The sequence below is a fragment of the Bos indicus x Bos taurus genome, chromosome 4 (genome assembly GCF_003369695.1).
Source record: "Bos indicus x Bos taurus breed Angus x Brahman F1 hybrid chromosome 4, Bos_hybrid_MaternalHap_v2.0, whole genome shotgun sequence".
Lineage (NCBI taxonomy): Eukaryota > Metazoa > Chordata > Mammalia > Artiodactyla > Bovidae > Bos > Bos indicus x Bos taurus.
The window spans coordinates 79460259-79477763 of record NC_040079.1 but is presented as its reverse complement, the minus strand read 5'-3'; the positions used below and the strand labels follow the sequence as shown (position 1 = coordinate 79477763).

The following is a 17505-nucleotide window of genomic DNA, read 5'->3' as shown; positions in this document are numbered from 1 at the left end:
TAGTGATTTATTTTGGCTGTGCTGAATCTTCGTTGCTGTGCACGCTTCTCTCTAGTTGCCTTGAGCAGGGCCAGTCTCTAGTTGTGGTGCACGGGCTTCTCATTGTGGTGGCTTCTCTTGGTGCAGAGCATGGGCTCTCGGGTGTGCAGACTTCAGTAGCTGAGGCATGTGGGCTCAGTGGTTGCGGCTCCCCAGCTCTAGAACACATGCTCAACAGTTGCGGTGCACAGGCTTAGCAGCTCTGAGGCATGTGGGATCTTCCTGGACCAGGGATTGAACTCATGTCTCCTGCATTATCAGGTGGATTCTTTATCACTGAGCCACCAGGGAAGCCCCATGAATCCTTTTTAAAATGATACACTCTAAGTGGTCTTCTAATCAGTCTTCAGTTGTTTATTCTATCATCTTGTCATCTTTCCAAATGATCATAATTCAAAATAATAGCACAAGAAAGCATTTTTATAAAAATGAAAACAAAAGATATCTAATTGTAGTTTTAATCATGGGTTCTAGAGGATTTCAAAATCAGTAATTTTGCTGTTGTCTACTAACTGCTACTTCACTGGAATGTGAAGTCAAGTGGGCCTTAGAAAGCATCACTACGAACAAAGCTAGTGGAGGTGATGGAATGAATTCCAGTTGAGCTATTTCAAATCCTGAAAGATGATGCTGTGAAAGTGCTGCACTCAATATGCCAGAAAATTTGGAAAACTCAGCAGTGGCCACAGGACTGGAAAAGGTCAGTTTTCATTCCAATCCCAAAGAAAGGCAATGCCAAAGAATGCTCAAACTCCCACGCAATTGCACTCATCTCACATGCTAGTAAGGTAATGCTCAAAATTCTCCAAGCCAGGCTTTAGCAATACGTGAACTGTGAACTTCCTGATGTGCAAGCTGGTTTTAGAAAAGGCAGAGGAACCAGAGATCAAATTTCTAACAGCCGCTGGATCATGGAAAAAGCAAGAGAGTTCCAGAAAAACATCTATTTCTGTTTTATTGACTACGCCAAAGCCTTTGACTGTGTGGATCACAATAAACTGTGGAAAATTCTGAAAGAGATGGGAATACCAGACCACCTGACCTGCCTCTTGAGAAATCTGTATGCAGGTCATGAAGCAACAGTTAGAACTGGACATGGAACAACAGACTGGTTCCAAATAGGAAAAGGAGCACATCAAGGCTGTATATTGTCACCCTGCTTATTTAACTTATATGCAGAGTACATCATGAGAAACGCTGGGCTGGAAGAAGCACAAGCTGGAATCAAGATTGACAGGAGAAATATCAATAACCTCAGATATGCAGATGACACCACCCTTATGGCAGAAAGTGAAGAGGAACTAAAAATCCTCCTAATGAAAGTGAAAGTCCTAGTGAAAAAGTTGGCTTAAAGCTCAACATTCAGAAAACTAAGATCATGGCATCCAGTCCCATCACTTCATGGGAAATAGATGGGGAAACAGTGGAAACAGTGTCAGACTTTATTTTCTTGGGCTCCAAAATCACTGCAGATGGTGACTGCAGCCATGAAATTAAAAGACACTTACTCCTTGGAAGGAAAGTTATGACCAACCTAGATAGCATATTCAAAAGCAGAGACGTTACTTTGCCAACAAAGGTCCGTCTAGTCAAGGCTATGGTTTTTCCTGTGGTCATGTATGGATGTGAGAGTTGGACTGTGAAGAAGGCTGAGCGTCAAAGAATTGATGCTTTTGAACTGTGGTGTTGGAGAAGACTCTTGAGAGTCCCTTGGACTGCAAGGAGATCCAACCAGTCCATTCTGAAGGAGATCAGCCCTGGGATTTCTTTGGAAGGAATGATGCTGAAGCTGAAATTCCAGTACTTTGGCCACCTCATGTGAAGAGTTGACTCATTGGAAAAGACTCTGATGCTGGGAGGGATTGGGAGCAGGAGGAGAAGGGGATGACAGAGGATGAGATGGCTGGATGGCATCACTGACTCGATGGACGTGAGTCTCAGTGAACTCCGGGAGTTGGTGATGGACAGGGAAGCCTGGCATGCTGCGATTCATGGGGTTGCAAAGAGTCAGACACAACTGAGTGACTGAACTGAGCTCACTGCTACAGCCAGGTTGAGAATGGTGAACGTGTCATCCTCAGTTCCAACTGATAGCGAGGGTTCAAAGATGGCGCCATTGGGCTGCAGGAAAGAGACCATGTGGCTCTCAGAGTCCTGGTTTATATTTTCCTTGGTGAGATAATGAACTCTGAAAAACAGGAGGAACTAAAACTCAAAACTGTTGTTTCAAATGAATGGCATTCATTTTAACAGAAGTTAAAATTCACAATAGTTATTCAAATGAAAATTAATTCTCAAATGCCATTCATTTAAGCAGCGATTATTGAGTACATAAATTATGTCAGAAATTAGGGTAAACAAGCAGATTAAAATGATAAATAAGCCAATGCTGAGCCTCCAGCAAATTAGAGAAGAGGAATCTTAGGTGTGCATAGCAGAGGAGAAGGAATATGTGTCTTTATAGGAGTTTACACAGGTTCTGTGAGAAAACATGGAACAGGTACAAACTTGGGCTATGGATTATGGTGGGGATAATGGACAGGATACAATTCCATATTAAGTGTTCTGAGTGAGAAAAATAAGCTTAGGTAAGATGAGATAGAAAATATCATGTGTTAGGTAAATGTGTTATTTTAGTAATTCAGATGTTTCAATATGGTTGGTTTAAGGAGTAAGGAGAGTGGTGGAAATAAAGTGATTAAAATAGGTAAGATCTGGACCATAAAAGGGTTGCATCCCATAATGAAATGTTTAGCTTTTATCCTGAGGGTGAGGAGAAGAAAGAGAGTTTTAAACAAGGGAATAGTAAGAGCATGTTTTCATATAAGAGAAAGACTGTTCAAAGTGCACAGACTTTCCTGTATTGGCTTTTCCATATTTTCCAATGTTTTAATGAGAATTAAAGATGCTAAGTGAAATATACTTTCTACTTTACAGATCGTTTCCCCTCAATCCCTGCCCCATATGTTGTTAAACTTATTACATCTAAGCTTCTCGCTCTAACACCTCTAGGCAAAGTACCATCTACCCTTAGGAAAGAGATCAAGGGTGGTTTTAGGGGGAAAACTCTTTTGCAAGTACAAGATATTTAGAGAGATGAAATAAGGTATACATTATTCATTGCTCTATCATAGAATATCTATTATGTGAGGTTATAGTAGATCTCTGTTGTTATCTGACTAAGGTAAACACTGAAAAAACAGGAAACTGAAGTGTGGAAACAAAAATAAACCAGAGAAAACCTGACGTGATTTCAATCAGGTATATTATGTGTGTTTTATATGCCCAAGCAGTATCTGGTAAATGGTAATTTCTTGGTAAATATTTAAGAATGAATAAACAACGGTTCATATTCTTTAAAAAGTGAATTAACAAAAATATAGAAATATATCTTATTTCTAATATAATTTAATTAAAGCTTTATTGTTCACTATTCTTGGAGTACTGCAGACACAGAATACAAAAATCTAAAACAGCAGCCAGGATAGTCTATTACTACTCAATTATTATTTCCTCTTAGAAAATTATATTTTAAACTTAGATTACGTATTATTAACATTTTACTGTTAAAATACTTTAATTTTCAGGAAGATTTATATATGTATAATATTTGAAATAATAGCAAAATAGTTTTGACCCAAATTGTTTTCTTAGTTGTAGTTATAACACTATACCAGTAGATGGCAATCACTAAGAGAAAAATCCTTTAAACTGAGGTCTGTGTTTAAAATGTACTTTTTTTTAATATAAATTTATTCATTTTAATTGGAGGCTAATTACTTTACAATATTGTATTGGTTTTGCCATACATCAACATGAATCTGCCACGGGTGTACATGTGTTCCCCATCCTGACCCCCCCTCCCACCTCCCTCCCCATACTCTGGGTCATCCCAGTGCACCAGCCCCAAGCATCCTGTATCATGCATCGAACCTGGACTGGCGATTCATTTCTTATATGATTTTATACATGTTTCAATGCCATTCTCCCAAATCATCCCACTCTCTCCCTCTCCCACAGAGTCCAAAAGGCTGTTCTATACATCTGTGTCTCTTTTGCTGTCTCACATACAGGGTTATCGTTACCATCTTTCTAAATTCCATATATATGCATTAGTATACTGTATTGGTGTTTTTCTTTCTGGCTTACTTCACTCTGTATAAGAGGCTCCAGTTTCATCCACCTCATTAGAACTGATTCAAATGTATTCTTTTTAATGGCTGAGTAATACTCCATTGTGTAAGAGAACATGATCACTCAATTTTGGTGTAAAAATTAGACTACATACAGGTTCTAGAAAGTGTTGGTTAATGAGGTCAAAGGGAGGAATTCCTCTCTACTTTAGCCCAAGATTGGTTTCTGTGTACTCCTACCAAAGCAGAGGAACTTAAAAAAAAAAAAAATTATATTGGATCTGAGAATATTCTGAAGGAATTAACCAGGTCTTCAAAGAATTGGTGTAGATCGGAATAGACATAAGTAAGATCTCAAAGTAGATAATTTTATTCTTTGACCCATGTCACATCCTGCCAGAGTTTCATCAACTTCACATTAGCAGCCAAAGCTAAATAAGCCTGTGCTTCTGTTTGAGGAGGGAGATCCTTCTCCACTGGAAAAGGTTGGTTTCCATTCCAATCCCAAAGAAGGGCAATGCCAGAGAATGTTCAAACTACTGCACAATTGCACTCATTTCACATGCTAGCAAGATAATTCTCAAAATCCTTTAATCTAGGCTTCAACAGTGCATAAACCAAGAACTTCCAGGTGTACAAACTGGATTTAGGAAAGGCAGAGGAATGAGAGATCAAATTGCCAACATCCGTTGGATCATACAAAAAGCAAGGGAATTCCAGGAAAACATCTACTTTTGCTTCGTTGACTACACTAAAGCCTTTGGCTGTGGATCACAACTAATTGTGGAAAATTCTTAAAAAGATGGGAATACCAAACCACCTTACTTGCCTCCTGAGAAATCTGTAAGCAGGTCAAGAAGCAACATAAAAACTCAGCATGGAAAAACTGACTGGTTTAAAATTGGGAAAGGAGTACATCAAGGCTTTATATCATCACCCTGCTTATTTAACTTACATCACAGCACATCATGCAAAATTCTAGGCTGGATGAATCACAAGCTAGAATCAAGATTGCTGGGAGAAATATCAATAACCTCAGATATACAGATGACACCACCCTAATGGCAGAAAGCAAAGCGAAACTAAAGAGCCTCTTTATGAAGGTGAAAGAGGAGAGTGAAAAAAAGCTGGCTTAAAATTCAACATTCAGAAAAACTAAGATCATGGCATCTGGTCCCATCACTTCATGGTGAAATAGATAGGGAAAAAATGGAAACAGTGACAGACTATTTTCTTGGGCTCCAAAATCACTGCAGAAGTTGACTGCCACCATAACAGTGACACTTGCTCCTTGGAAGAAAAGCTATGACAAACCTAGACAGCATATTAAAAAGCAGACATATTACTTTGCCACCGAAGGTCCTCCTATGGTTTTACCAGTAGTCATGTTCAGATGTGAGAGCTGGACCCATAAAGAAGGCCAAGTGCTGAAGAATTGATGCTTTTGAACAGTGGTGCTGGAAGACTCCTGAGAGTCCCTTGGACAGCAAGGAGATCAAACCAGTCAATCCTAAAGTAAATCAACCCTGAATACCCATTGAAAGGCCTGATGCTAAAGCTCCAATACTTTGGCCACCTGATGTGAACAGCTGACTCATTGGAAAAGACCCTGATGCTGGGAAAGATTGAGGGCAGGAGGAGAAGGGGGCGACAGAGAATGTGATGGTGGGATGGCATCATTGACTCAATGGACTTGAGTTTGAGCAAACTCTGGGAGATAGTGAAGGACAGGGAAGCCTGGCTTGCTGCAGTTCATGGGGTCGCAAAGAGTTGGACATAACTGAGTGACTAAACAACACTTTTCCTCCACTTCCAGTTTCAACTGTATTCAGGATTTAATTGATGGAAAAAGCTATTAGCTTTTCCTGAAATGTAACCAGTCATTTTCCTATTATTTAAGGCATATAAACAGACACTATGTAGAAGGCAGTGGCACCCCAATCCAATACTCTTGCCTGGAAAATCCCATGGATGGAGGGGCCTGGTAGGCTGCGGTCCATGGGGTCGATAAGAGTCAGACACGATGGAGTGACTTCACTTTCATTTTTCACTTTCATGCATTGGAGAAAGAAATGACAACCCACTCCAGTGTTCTTGCCTGGAGAATCCCAGGGATGGGGGAGCCTGGTGGGCTGACGTCTATGGGGTCACACAGAGTCGGACACAACTGAAGCGACTTAGCAGCAAACAGACACTGAGAACTGTTTTATTGACCTATTGAGACAAAATGACTCATAGTTAATCATAAATTCCTTTAATATTGTTCAGTTCAGTCACTCAGTATTGTCCGACTCTTTGCGACCCCATGAGTCACAGCACGCCAGGCCTCCCTGTCCATCACCAACTCCCAGAGTTCACTCAACTCACGTCCATCGAGTCGGTGATGCCATCCAGCCATCTCATCCTCTGTCGTCCCCTTCTTCTCCTGCCCCCAATCCCTCCCAGCATCAGAGTCTTTTCCAATGAGTCAACTCTTCACATGAGGTGGCCAAAGTACTGGAGTTTCAGCTTTAGCATCATTCCTTCCAAAGGAACACCCAGGACTGATCTCCTTTAGAATGGACTGGTTGGATCTGCTGGCAGTCCAAGGGACTCTCAAGAGTCTTCCCTAACACCACAATTCAAAAACATCAATTCTTTGGCACTTAGCTTTCTTCACAGTCCAACTCTCACTTCTATACATGACCACTGGAAAAACCATAGCCTTGACTAGATGGACCTTTGTTGGCAAAGTAACGTCTCTGCTTTTGAATATGCTATCTAGGTTGGTCATAACTTTCCTTCAAAGGAGTAAGCATCTTAATTTCATGGCTGCAGTCACCATCTGCAATGATTTTGGAGCCCAAAAAAATAAAGTCTGACACTGTTTCCCCATCTATTTCCCATAAAGTGATGGGACCAGATGCCATGATCTTAGTTTTTTGAATGTTGAGCTTTAAGCCAACTTTTTTACTCTCCTCTTTCACTTTCATCAAGAGGCCTTTTAGTTCCTCTTCACTTTCTGCCATAAGGGTGGTGTCATCTGCATATCTGAGGTTATTGATATTTCTCTCGGCAATCTTGATTCCAGCTTGTGTTTCTTCCAGTCCAGCGTTTCTCATGATGTACTCTGCATATAAGTTAAATAAGAAAGGTAACAATATATAGCCTTGACGAACTCCTTTTCCTATTTGGAACCAGTTTGTTTTTCCATGTCCAGTTCTAACTGTTGCTTCCTGACCTGCATATAGGTCTCTCAAGAGGCAGGTCAGGTGGTCTGCTATGCCCATCTCTCAGAATTTTCCATCGTTTATTGTGATCCACACAGTCAAAGGCTTTGGCATAGTCAATAAAGCAGAAATAGATGTTTTTCTGGAACTCTCTTGCTTTTTCGATGATCCAGCAGATGTTGGCAATTTAATCTTTGGTTCCTCTGCCTTTTCTAAAACCAGCTTGCACATCTGGAAGTTCATGGTTCACATATTGCTGAAGCCTAGCTTGGAGAATTTTGAGCATTACTTTAGTAGCGTGTGAGATGAGTGCAATTGTGCAGTAGTTTGAGCATTCTTTGGCATTGCCTTTCTTTGGGATTGGAATGAAAACTGACCTTTTCCAGTCCTGTGGCCACTGCTGAGTTTTCCAAATTTGCTGGCATATTGAGTGCAGCACTTTCACAGCATCATCTTTCAGGATTTGAAATAGCTCAACTGGAAGTCTATCACCTACACTAGCTTTGTTCATAGTGATGTTTCCTAAGGCCCACTTAACTTCACATTCCAGGATGTCTGGCTCTAGGTGAGTGATCATACCATCGTGATTATCTTGGTCATGAGGATATATTTTGTACAGTTCTTCTGTGTATTCTTGCCACCTCTTCTTAATATCTTCTGCTTCTGTTAGGTCCTTACCATTTCTGTCTTTTATCGAGCCCATCTTTGCATGAAATGTCCCCTTGGTATCTCTAATTTTCTTGAAGAGATCTCTAGTCTTTCCCATTCTGTTGTTTTCCTCTTTCTTTGCATTGATTGCTGAGGAAGGCATTCTCATGTCTTCTTGCTATTCTTTGGAACTCTGCATTCAGATGCTTATATCTTTCCTTGTCTCCTTTGCTTTTCACTTCTCTTCTTTTCACAGCTATTTGTAAGGCCTCCCCAGACAGCCATTTTGCTTTTTTGCATTTCTTTTCCATGTTACATATATACAAATTTATTTGTGTACTTTAGTTGCAAACTAACACAAAACACAAAAATTGTTTGTGTACTTTAGTTGCAAACTAACTTCTCTTTCCAACCCTCACCTCTTTGCTTCTCCAAGTAAATCAATTACATCTTACTCGTTTCACTTTTATCCCTTAAAGAGAGAAGTGCACAGCTCTAAGAATAAAATATATATTAACTGTCACCTATCAGAGCAGGACTAGGAGAGGGGTCAGTATTGTGTTTGTTTTTCTATACCACAATTAGTATCCTTTAAAGTCAAAGCATAACCTCTCCAGACAAACAAAAAATTAAACAAAAATCATGGTAAGTTCTCAAATTCTAACAACTATTATCTTTTATTACATGCCATCAGTTCACTCAGTTCTGATTTTTAAAGTTATGCTTAGATGCTTATTAAGTTATATGTGAATTCTAGATTTTCAAATGCACATATCGTAGCTACATCATTTTTTTTTGAAACAAGATATTTACATAGGCTTTTGATAATGACATAAGAACTGTAAGACTCTGAAAAAAAAATTTTTTTTTGAAGGTAATATTTTTTTCTGTAACAAAGAAAACCAGGTAATCTGTGAGAGAGTTGTGAATAGTCATGGGCATATGCCTGGAGCTAGGACACATGGGGATAATTGCTGGACAGAGTGACACTCCGGCACTCCACAGCTTACATTACATGTTGTAGCAGCAGGCATCCCCTCCCAGCTGCTCTTACTTCTTTATATTTGAGTGTGAGTTTTTGATATAGTTATTGATATAGAAATATATTAATGCACAGAAAGGAAAGAAATTATGTAATTACAGACTACCTAAAACAAGTAAGTAAAACTATAAATTAGAGGAAACTATTGAAAATATGATATTTTGTACCTAACCATGGCATATAACTAGTTGAAATTATTCTTGAGGAACAATAAAAATTTTTATAACAAATGATACAGCAGGACTTAACTCTGTCCCCATATGACCATAAATAGATTCCTAATATCACAATAAAATTAGTGTTTTGGGCACCTCTGGCCCCCCTTTTCTTTGATAGTTAGAAAAAACAGTCTATAATTTAGATAGGAGAAATTTACTCAATAGTATAAGAGTTACTAATTCTCAAGTTTATATAAATCGCAACATATCTCCTGGTTTCAGTTTATTTAATTTAAAATTGAAATGTTCTGGATAATTATTTTCCCCTAGTTCTACTAGTCTAATGTTTGGTTCAGAAGTATGTTGAATTATTAAGGCATATAAAATATTTAGTCTCAATAGTGGGTAAATTATAAGAATGAAACTATTAAATAAGTAAAAACACCCTTAAGAGCTGGAAAATAGTTTGAATAGAAATCCTTAGCAGGTTTTGTGGTTATGTAAAAACTGTGGTGTTGGAGAAGACTCTTGAGAGTCCCTTGGTTTGCAAGGAGATCCAACCAGTCCATCCTAAAGGAGATCAGTCCTGGGTGTTCATTGGAAGGACTGATGCTGAAGCTGAAACTCCAATACTTTGGCCACCTGATGCGAAGTGTTGACTCATTGGAAAAGACCCTGATGCTGGGAGAGATTGGGGGCGGGAGGAGAAGGGGACGACAGAGGATGAGATGGCTGGATGGCATCACCGACTCGATGGACATGAGTTTGAGTGAACTCCGGGAGTTGGTGATGGACAGGGAGGCCTGACGTGCTGTGATTCATGGGGTCACAAAGAGTCGGAAACGATTGAGCGACTGTACTGAACTGAAAATCAGTTTAATGTTGAGGTTCTCAAAATTGAGTATGTGTTGAAATCCTCCAGGATATTTTTTGAATTCATTACTGGTGCCAAAACTTGGAGTATCTGATATGTTTGGTAAGGTGGGACCTGAGAATTTGCATTTCTCCATAGTTCCCAGGAGATGCTGATGTTACTGGTCCAGCAGTCACACTTTGAGAACACTCTTATAACCCACACTTTCAATTTTAGGATTTAAAAATACTCTGGTTTTACATTTTTTGGATAGATTTTTTTTCCTATTTAACATGCAGATTTTAGAATTATTTAGAATATATGTCACAAGTAAAACTCCTATAGCTTTTTAAATGTATGGCAGTTAATTGATGCTGGTAAACTCATAATAAAATATGTATTTCTTATCATCATTGTATCTTTAGGGTTTTAAATAGGCAGAAACAAATATTTCAATGTATATTAATGGCAAGAAAATGACAAGTATGTTTCAATAAAACAGCATTTGTCAAATGAAAGCTTTTTCAGAAATACATATGATCAAGTGCCACTTTTTGTGGGGACTCACTCACCTGTATGTGTAAGGACTCCTTTGCTTGACTTTAATTTTGCTGCTATGAACTGCCACTTCCTTTGGATTCTATACATCGAATATCCAGAATTGTCTATAAACATCTATGTCTGTTTTAAACCAATTTTTAAAAGCAATTGTACCTTCTTCAAGGACAGCTTCCTGTGAAACAGAAAACAACTTTGGGTTATTTCTTTGTGGTCAGTATGGGCATTTGTGGGCGTTGCAAACCTTTAATTATCCAGTGAAAAGACTAAACTCAAGTATCTTTTCATGAGAACCTTGGCAACCTGCCACATGCTTGCAACAGAAATGTTTTCAGCACTTGAGGTAGCAGTCTCTTTTAGTCAACATTTTATAAAGAGAATCATGTGATATTGTAGACATGTCTGGTGATTGTAAGGCCAACCATTGGCAAGCTTTAAAGTGACCTTATGACAGTATTGTGAAAGCTTATAATACAATTATTAAGAAAATTTCATCAAAACTTTTCCAGAAAGTTCTTATCAGGTCAAACATTAACTTTTTTGCCCTCTGTGAGTTGCATTGAGGAAGAAAAGGAAAAAAATCTGATGGTATTGAAGCTTTTTCACTTTTCTTCAGAAGCTTCAAAATCCTGCTCAGTGTGGCTTCCCTAATTCTCAATATGTTTATAGAAACATGTTAGTACATATTTCCAGAAACTTCAACAGTCTAATTCATTACATTTAGGCTACTACATTTTAGATAAAAGGGGGAATGAAGGTTTCTTATTATTCTTTGTGAAATCCATTAAGAATGTTAAGAATCATGGATGTTCCTTGTAGTAACGATATACAAATAGAAAAAATATCAGTGACAGAATCAGAAAACCCTGCTTTAGAAATCTCTCCTGTGCTACAGGAGTTGAAACTATAAAGAGTCACCAAACTCTCATGGGTCAATTTCACTATGTGTCAATGGAGGGAATTATCATAGATGCTCTCCCAGGTTCCTTCCAAGGCTTTGACTCTCTGAGAAGGAAGCCCAGGAAGCTCTAGAAGCTAATGCATACGAAGGTGACTTTGTAGCAGACAGTGTTTCCAATTAAGTACCTTGGGAGGAATATGTACCCAGATGTAATGCTTCAGTTTATCTTAGTGCTGGAGGAAGAGGGAGAACAATGTTTCACAGAAAATTGAGCCTAAAATCCTCATGAACACAGGACAATCTGACCTTTCATTCACCAGGAAGCATCAGTTCATAGAAGGAGGGATCAGGAAAGGACACTGAACATTGGCCCGTTTTCTGGGAGAGCATGCCGAGGCTCTGAGAAGCCTGGTGTCTGGCCAAGGGTCACCGGGTCAAATACGTAGAGGTAGAATCATGACAAGGCTCCTAGGCTCTGGCCCTTTGTTTACTCCACTTTTACTCTGTGCTTTTACTAGTTTTTTTTGTTTCTGTCATCTCTGCACTTGGTTGATAGTAGTCAAATTAAGTTTCATATCTTCAGGATACTTTACTTATTGCTTAATGGAGAGAATAAGGGAATTTCTTAGAGATGAACAGAGTATCAGCTAAAATGCCAGTACAAACGCCTGTGATGTCATAATCCTTTTACACAGGGTGCATTGCAGCTGCTAAAGCTTTGTGAGACTGTCTTACTTTTTACAAGCAATTATCCTTGAAGAACTTTTTCTTTGCTCCTAAAAAGTCTTTATTTCCATAGCAAACCCAAAATTGAGACAAAATTACTGCTATTCTAAATGTAAAGATGTTTACCCTAAATGATCAGGATGTTATAGCTGGAACCTATATGGAAACTGAAAGCTATGTTAGTTTACCCATTTTGAGAGACTTTATAAAGAAAAAAACATACACCAACATACACACATACATATGATTACTTTCACATTATAGAATCTTCAGATCAGATCAGATCAGTCGCTCAGTCGTGTCCGACTCTTTGCGACCCCATGAATCGCAGCACGCCAGGCCTCCCTGTCCATCACCAACTCCCGGAGTTCACTCAGACTCACGTCCATCGAGTCAGTGATGCCATCCAGCCAGCTCATCCTCTGTCGTCCCCTTCTCCCCCTGCTCCCAATCCCTCCCAGCATCACAGTCTTTTCCAGTGAGTCAACTCTTCACATGAGGTGGCCAAAGTACTGGAGTTTCAGCTCTAGCATCATTCCTTCCAAAGAAATCCCAGGGCTGATCTCCTTCAGAATGGACTAATTGGATCTCCTTGCAGTCCAAGGGACTCTCAAGAGTCTTCTCCAACACCACAGTTCAAAAGCATCAATTCTTCGGCGGTCAGCCTTCTTCACAGTCCAACTCTCACATCCATATATGACCACAGGAAAAACCATAGCCTTGACTAGACGAACCTTTGTTGGCAAAGTTCTCTGCTTTTGAATATGCTATCGAGGTTGGTCATAACTTTCCTTCCAAGGAGTAAGCGTCTTTTAATTTCATGGCTGCAGTCACCATCTGTAGTGATTTTGGAGCCCAAGAAAATAAAGTCTGACACTGTTTCCACTGTTTCCCCATCTATTTCCCATGAAGTGATGGGACCGGATGCCATGATCTTAGTTTTTTGAATGTTGAGCTTTAAGCCAACTTTTTCACTCTCCACTTTCACTTTCATCAAGAGGCTTTTGAGCTCCTCTTCACTTTCTGCCATAAGGGTGGTGTCATCTGCATATCTGAGGTGATTGATATTTCTCCTGGCAATCTTGATTCCAGTTTGTGTTTCTTCCAGTCCAGCATTTCTCATGATGTACTCTGCATAGAAGTTAAATAAACAGGGTGACAATATACAGCCTTGACGAACTCCTTTTCCTATTTGGAACCAGTCTGTTGTTCCATGCCCAGTTCTAACTGTTGCTTCCTGACCTGCATACAAATTTCTCAAGAGGTAGATCAGGTGGTCTGGTATTCCCATCTCTAGAAGAATTTTCCACAGTTTATTGTAATCCACACAGTCAAAGGCTTTGGCATGGTTAATAAAGCAGAAATAGATGTTTTTCTGGAACTCTCTTGCTTTTTCGATGATCCAGCGGATGTTGGCAATTTGATCTCTGGTTCCTCTGCCTTTTCTAAGACCAGTTTGAACATCAGGAAGTTCACGGTTCACATATTGCTGAAGCCTGGCTTGGAGAATTTTGAGCATTACTTTACTAGCGTGTGAGATGAGTGCAATTGTGTGGTAGTTTAAGCATTCTTTGGCATTGCCTTTCTTTGGGATTGGAATGAAAACTGACCTTTTGCAGTCCTGTGGCCACTGCTGAGTTTTCCAAATTGGCTGGCATATTGAGTGCAGCACTTTCACAGCATCATCTTTCAGGATTTGGAATAGTTCAACTGGAATTCTGTCACCTCCACCAGCTTTGTTCGTAGTGATGCTTTCTAAGGCCCACTTGACTTCACAATCCAGGATGTCTGGCTCTAGGTGAGTGATCACACCATTGTGATTATCTGGGTCGTGAAGATCTTTTTTGTACACTTCTGTGTATTCTTGCCATCTCTTCTTAATATCTTATGCTTCTTTTAGGTCCATACCATTTCTGTCCTTTATCGAGCTCATCTTTGCATGAAATGTTCCTTTGGTATTCTGATTTTCTTGAAGAGATCCCTAGTCTTTCCCATTCTGTTGTTTTCCTCTATTTCTTTGCATTGATCGTTGAAGAAGGCTTTCTTATCTCTTCTTGCTATTCTTTGGAACTCTGCATTCAGATGCTTATATCTTTCCTTTTCTCCTTTGCTTTTCACTTCTCTTCTTTTCACAGCTATTTGTAAGGCCTCCCCAGACAGCCATTTTGCTTTTTTGCATTTCTTTTCTATGGGAATGGTCTTGATCCGTCTCCTGTACAATGTCACGAACCTCATTCCATAGTTCATCAGGTACTCTATCTATCAGATCTAGGCCCTTAAATCTATTTCTCACTTCCACTGTATAATCATAAGGGATTTGATTTAGGTCATACCTGAATGGTCTAGTGGTTTTCCCTAGTTTCTTCAATTTAAGTCTGAATTTGGCAATAAGGAGTTCATGGTCTGAGCCACAGTCAGCTCCTGGTCTTGTTTTTGCTGACTGTATAGAATCTTAATGACTAATAAATTTAGTATTTATCATGTAGCTCTCAAGACATATATTTATTTCAGTTCTTAATGAGAGGAAACCAGTATATATTTATGGAACTCAATATATATTCATGGAACTGAAAAGGCACTGTGATAGAATGTACTTGGCAGGACAGAAAAATCCCTCACTATCATGTTTGTGCTTTTCATATCAAAACACATTGTAAGTGTATCATGCTTTTATTCTAAACTCCATGAATCATCTTATTTGTTCATCTGGAGATACTTAATTTTTCTTTAATGAGAAAGTTGAAACACAAAGAGTTGAAATGAATGCATTGAATTATCAGCTGTGAGAGTTAGGGTTATCTAACCCCATCCATGTTTTTTAGAGGTAGAAGTGAGTCCTAGAGAAACAGATGTCTTCTTCAATATTGTATGACAATTTATTGGTGGATAATGGAATCAGGTATTTTAGTCCAGTCTTATGTAATTTCTAAACCACCACAGTTTCTTCAGAGAGCAAAAGAAAAAATTGTGAAGCAGTCAGAAGAGGAATGCCTTCTGATCCTAACACTACCACATGTACTAGAAAATTGTATTGGCTTACTTGAGTACTAAGACTGATTTTATCATAAGTTCCTTTAATTTTAAATCAGCAAAAGTTTGTACATCTTTTGTGAATTTAAGAGATTTTGTTTTTATTTTATTTTTTAAATTGTTAATTGGAGAGTAATTGATAGACCTGGATTATCTGGTCTATTTTGCAAATGTTTCATTAAATTTAAAGTACAAAGGTGGTAATTATATGTACAGCAAAAGTAATATAAGATCCTCTCCCTTGGCCAATACGTACATCAGTATCTTTCCCTTAATTTAAGTATTGAGATTATCCCAGCCTGGTAAGGAGATCAAACCTGTCAGTCCTTAAGAAAATCAATCCTGAATATTCACTGGAAGGACTGATGCTGAAGCTGAACTTCCAGTACTTTGGCCAACCTGATTTGAAGAGCCAGCTCATTGGCAAAGACTCTGATACTGGGAAAGATTGAACACAGGAGAAGGGGACAACAGAGGATAAGATGGTTGGATGGTATCACCAACTCAATAGTCATGAGTTTGATCAAACTCCAGGAGCTACTGAAGGACAGGGAAGCTTGGTGTGCTGCAGTCCATGGTGTTTCAAAGAGTTGGACATGACTGAGCCACTGAATAGCACCAACAAAACTCTAGTAATGGATAGATTCCAGCCAGATGACTCTTACATGGCATGGTCTCCAGCTAAGTTGAAAGCCATTTACCTTGAAACTTCTTTTTGCTCCATTAGATTGAAAGCTGATTTTTGAGAGAATAGTATCTTCTATCTAGTCACATGGTCACTTGATTATTGCTTTTATGGGAAAATGGTACTCATCCACATGATAGGCAACTTTAGTTTAACTGTTAAAATGTCTTTGATATCTTCCTATGCATTAAGTATATAGAATACTTATATAAAATATGTATAGTCCCTTTTTTAAAGGATATTACACAGTAATGAGGGATAGAATCAAATATAGCAGATTTTAATCCATGAGTAGATATCCTTAGCCTACTCTCAGCCTGACCAAGTACATTGACTTTATTACTCGAGCCTTGATTAAAGTGGTTAATAAAGAAATAGATGCTATGAGTTTGATCCCTGATTTGGTCACATTCTAAGCATTTAACTTAGGCAGGTTACTTAATTTCTTTGTACCTCAGTTTCCTTATCTGTAAAATGGCTGTAATAATATTAATATAATAAATTAATAATAACTATCAATTAATATAAATAATATAATAATAATATAATATTAATATTAGGTTGAACTAATACAACTAGCATTTTCAAAAGTCAAAATCAGTGCAATATGGTGAAATTAAATATTTATCCTCATATGTTGTTATAAGAATTAATAAATGTTAGCACTTAGTATAGTCTTAGCATATAGCAAACATTCAATAAACCTTGGCTGCTATTATTATAGAAATCCTATCCACCTTTAGAGGGAGCACTCTCATCTCATTTACTTCCCAGATTTCTCTAACTACTTTGTTCTTAGCATTACTGTATAAACCACTCATGTGGCAATAACTCATATAAAATCCTATGACATTTCTTTCTTTTCTTAAAAAAATTATTTTTGGCTGCACTGAGTCTATGTTGCTGCATGTGGGCTTTCTCTAGTTGCAGTGTATGGGCTACTCATTGTGGTGGCTTTTCTTGTTGCAGAGGGCTCAAGGGCTCTCAGGCTTAGTCGTGGCTCATGGATTTAGTTGCCCCAGGGCATGTAGGTCTTTCCAGACAAGGTACTGAACACCTGTCCTCTGCACTGGCAGGCAGATTCTTAACTACTGGACCACCAGGAAAGCCCCTGTGAAACTTCTTTTTCTGCTATTTAATCTGCTGCTTTTTTCTGCTGTCATTTTATTTTATTTTATTTTATTTTATTTTTAAACTTTACATAATTGTATTAGTTTTGCCAAATATCAAAATGAATCTGCCACAGGTATACATGTGTTCCCCATCCTGAACCCTCCTCCCTCCTCCCTCCCCATACCATCCCTCTGGGTCGTCCCAGTGCTCTAGCCCCAAGCATCCAGTATTGTGCATCGAACCTGGACTGGCATCTCGTTTCATACATGATATTTTACATGTTTCAATGCCATTCTCCCAAATCTTCCCACCCTCTCCCTCTCCCACAGAGTCCGTAAGATTGTTCTATATATCAGTGTCTCTTTTGCTGTCTGCTGTCATTTTAATATTGACTCGCCATCCAGTGAAAT

At 38.7% G+C, this 17505-nt stretch overlaps 1 protein-coding gene across 1 annotated transcript in view; it reads right to left on the bottom strand.

Annotated features, from left to right (window-relative positions):
• Positions 1 to 17505, bottom strand: part of LOC113890914 (platelet glycoprotein 4-like) — a 58418-nt gene that overhangs the window by 22384 nt on the left and 18529 nt on the right. Inside the window, 2 exon segments of the mRNA XM_027538438.1 lie at positions 2080 to 2227; positions 10655 to 10815. Coding sequence (XP_027394239.1) covers positions 2080 to 2227; positions 10655 to 10815 — 309 coding nt within the window.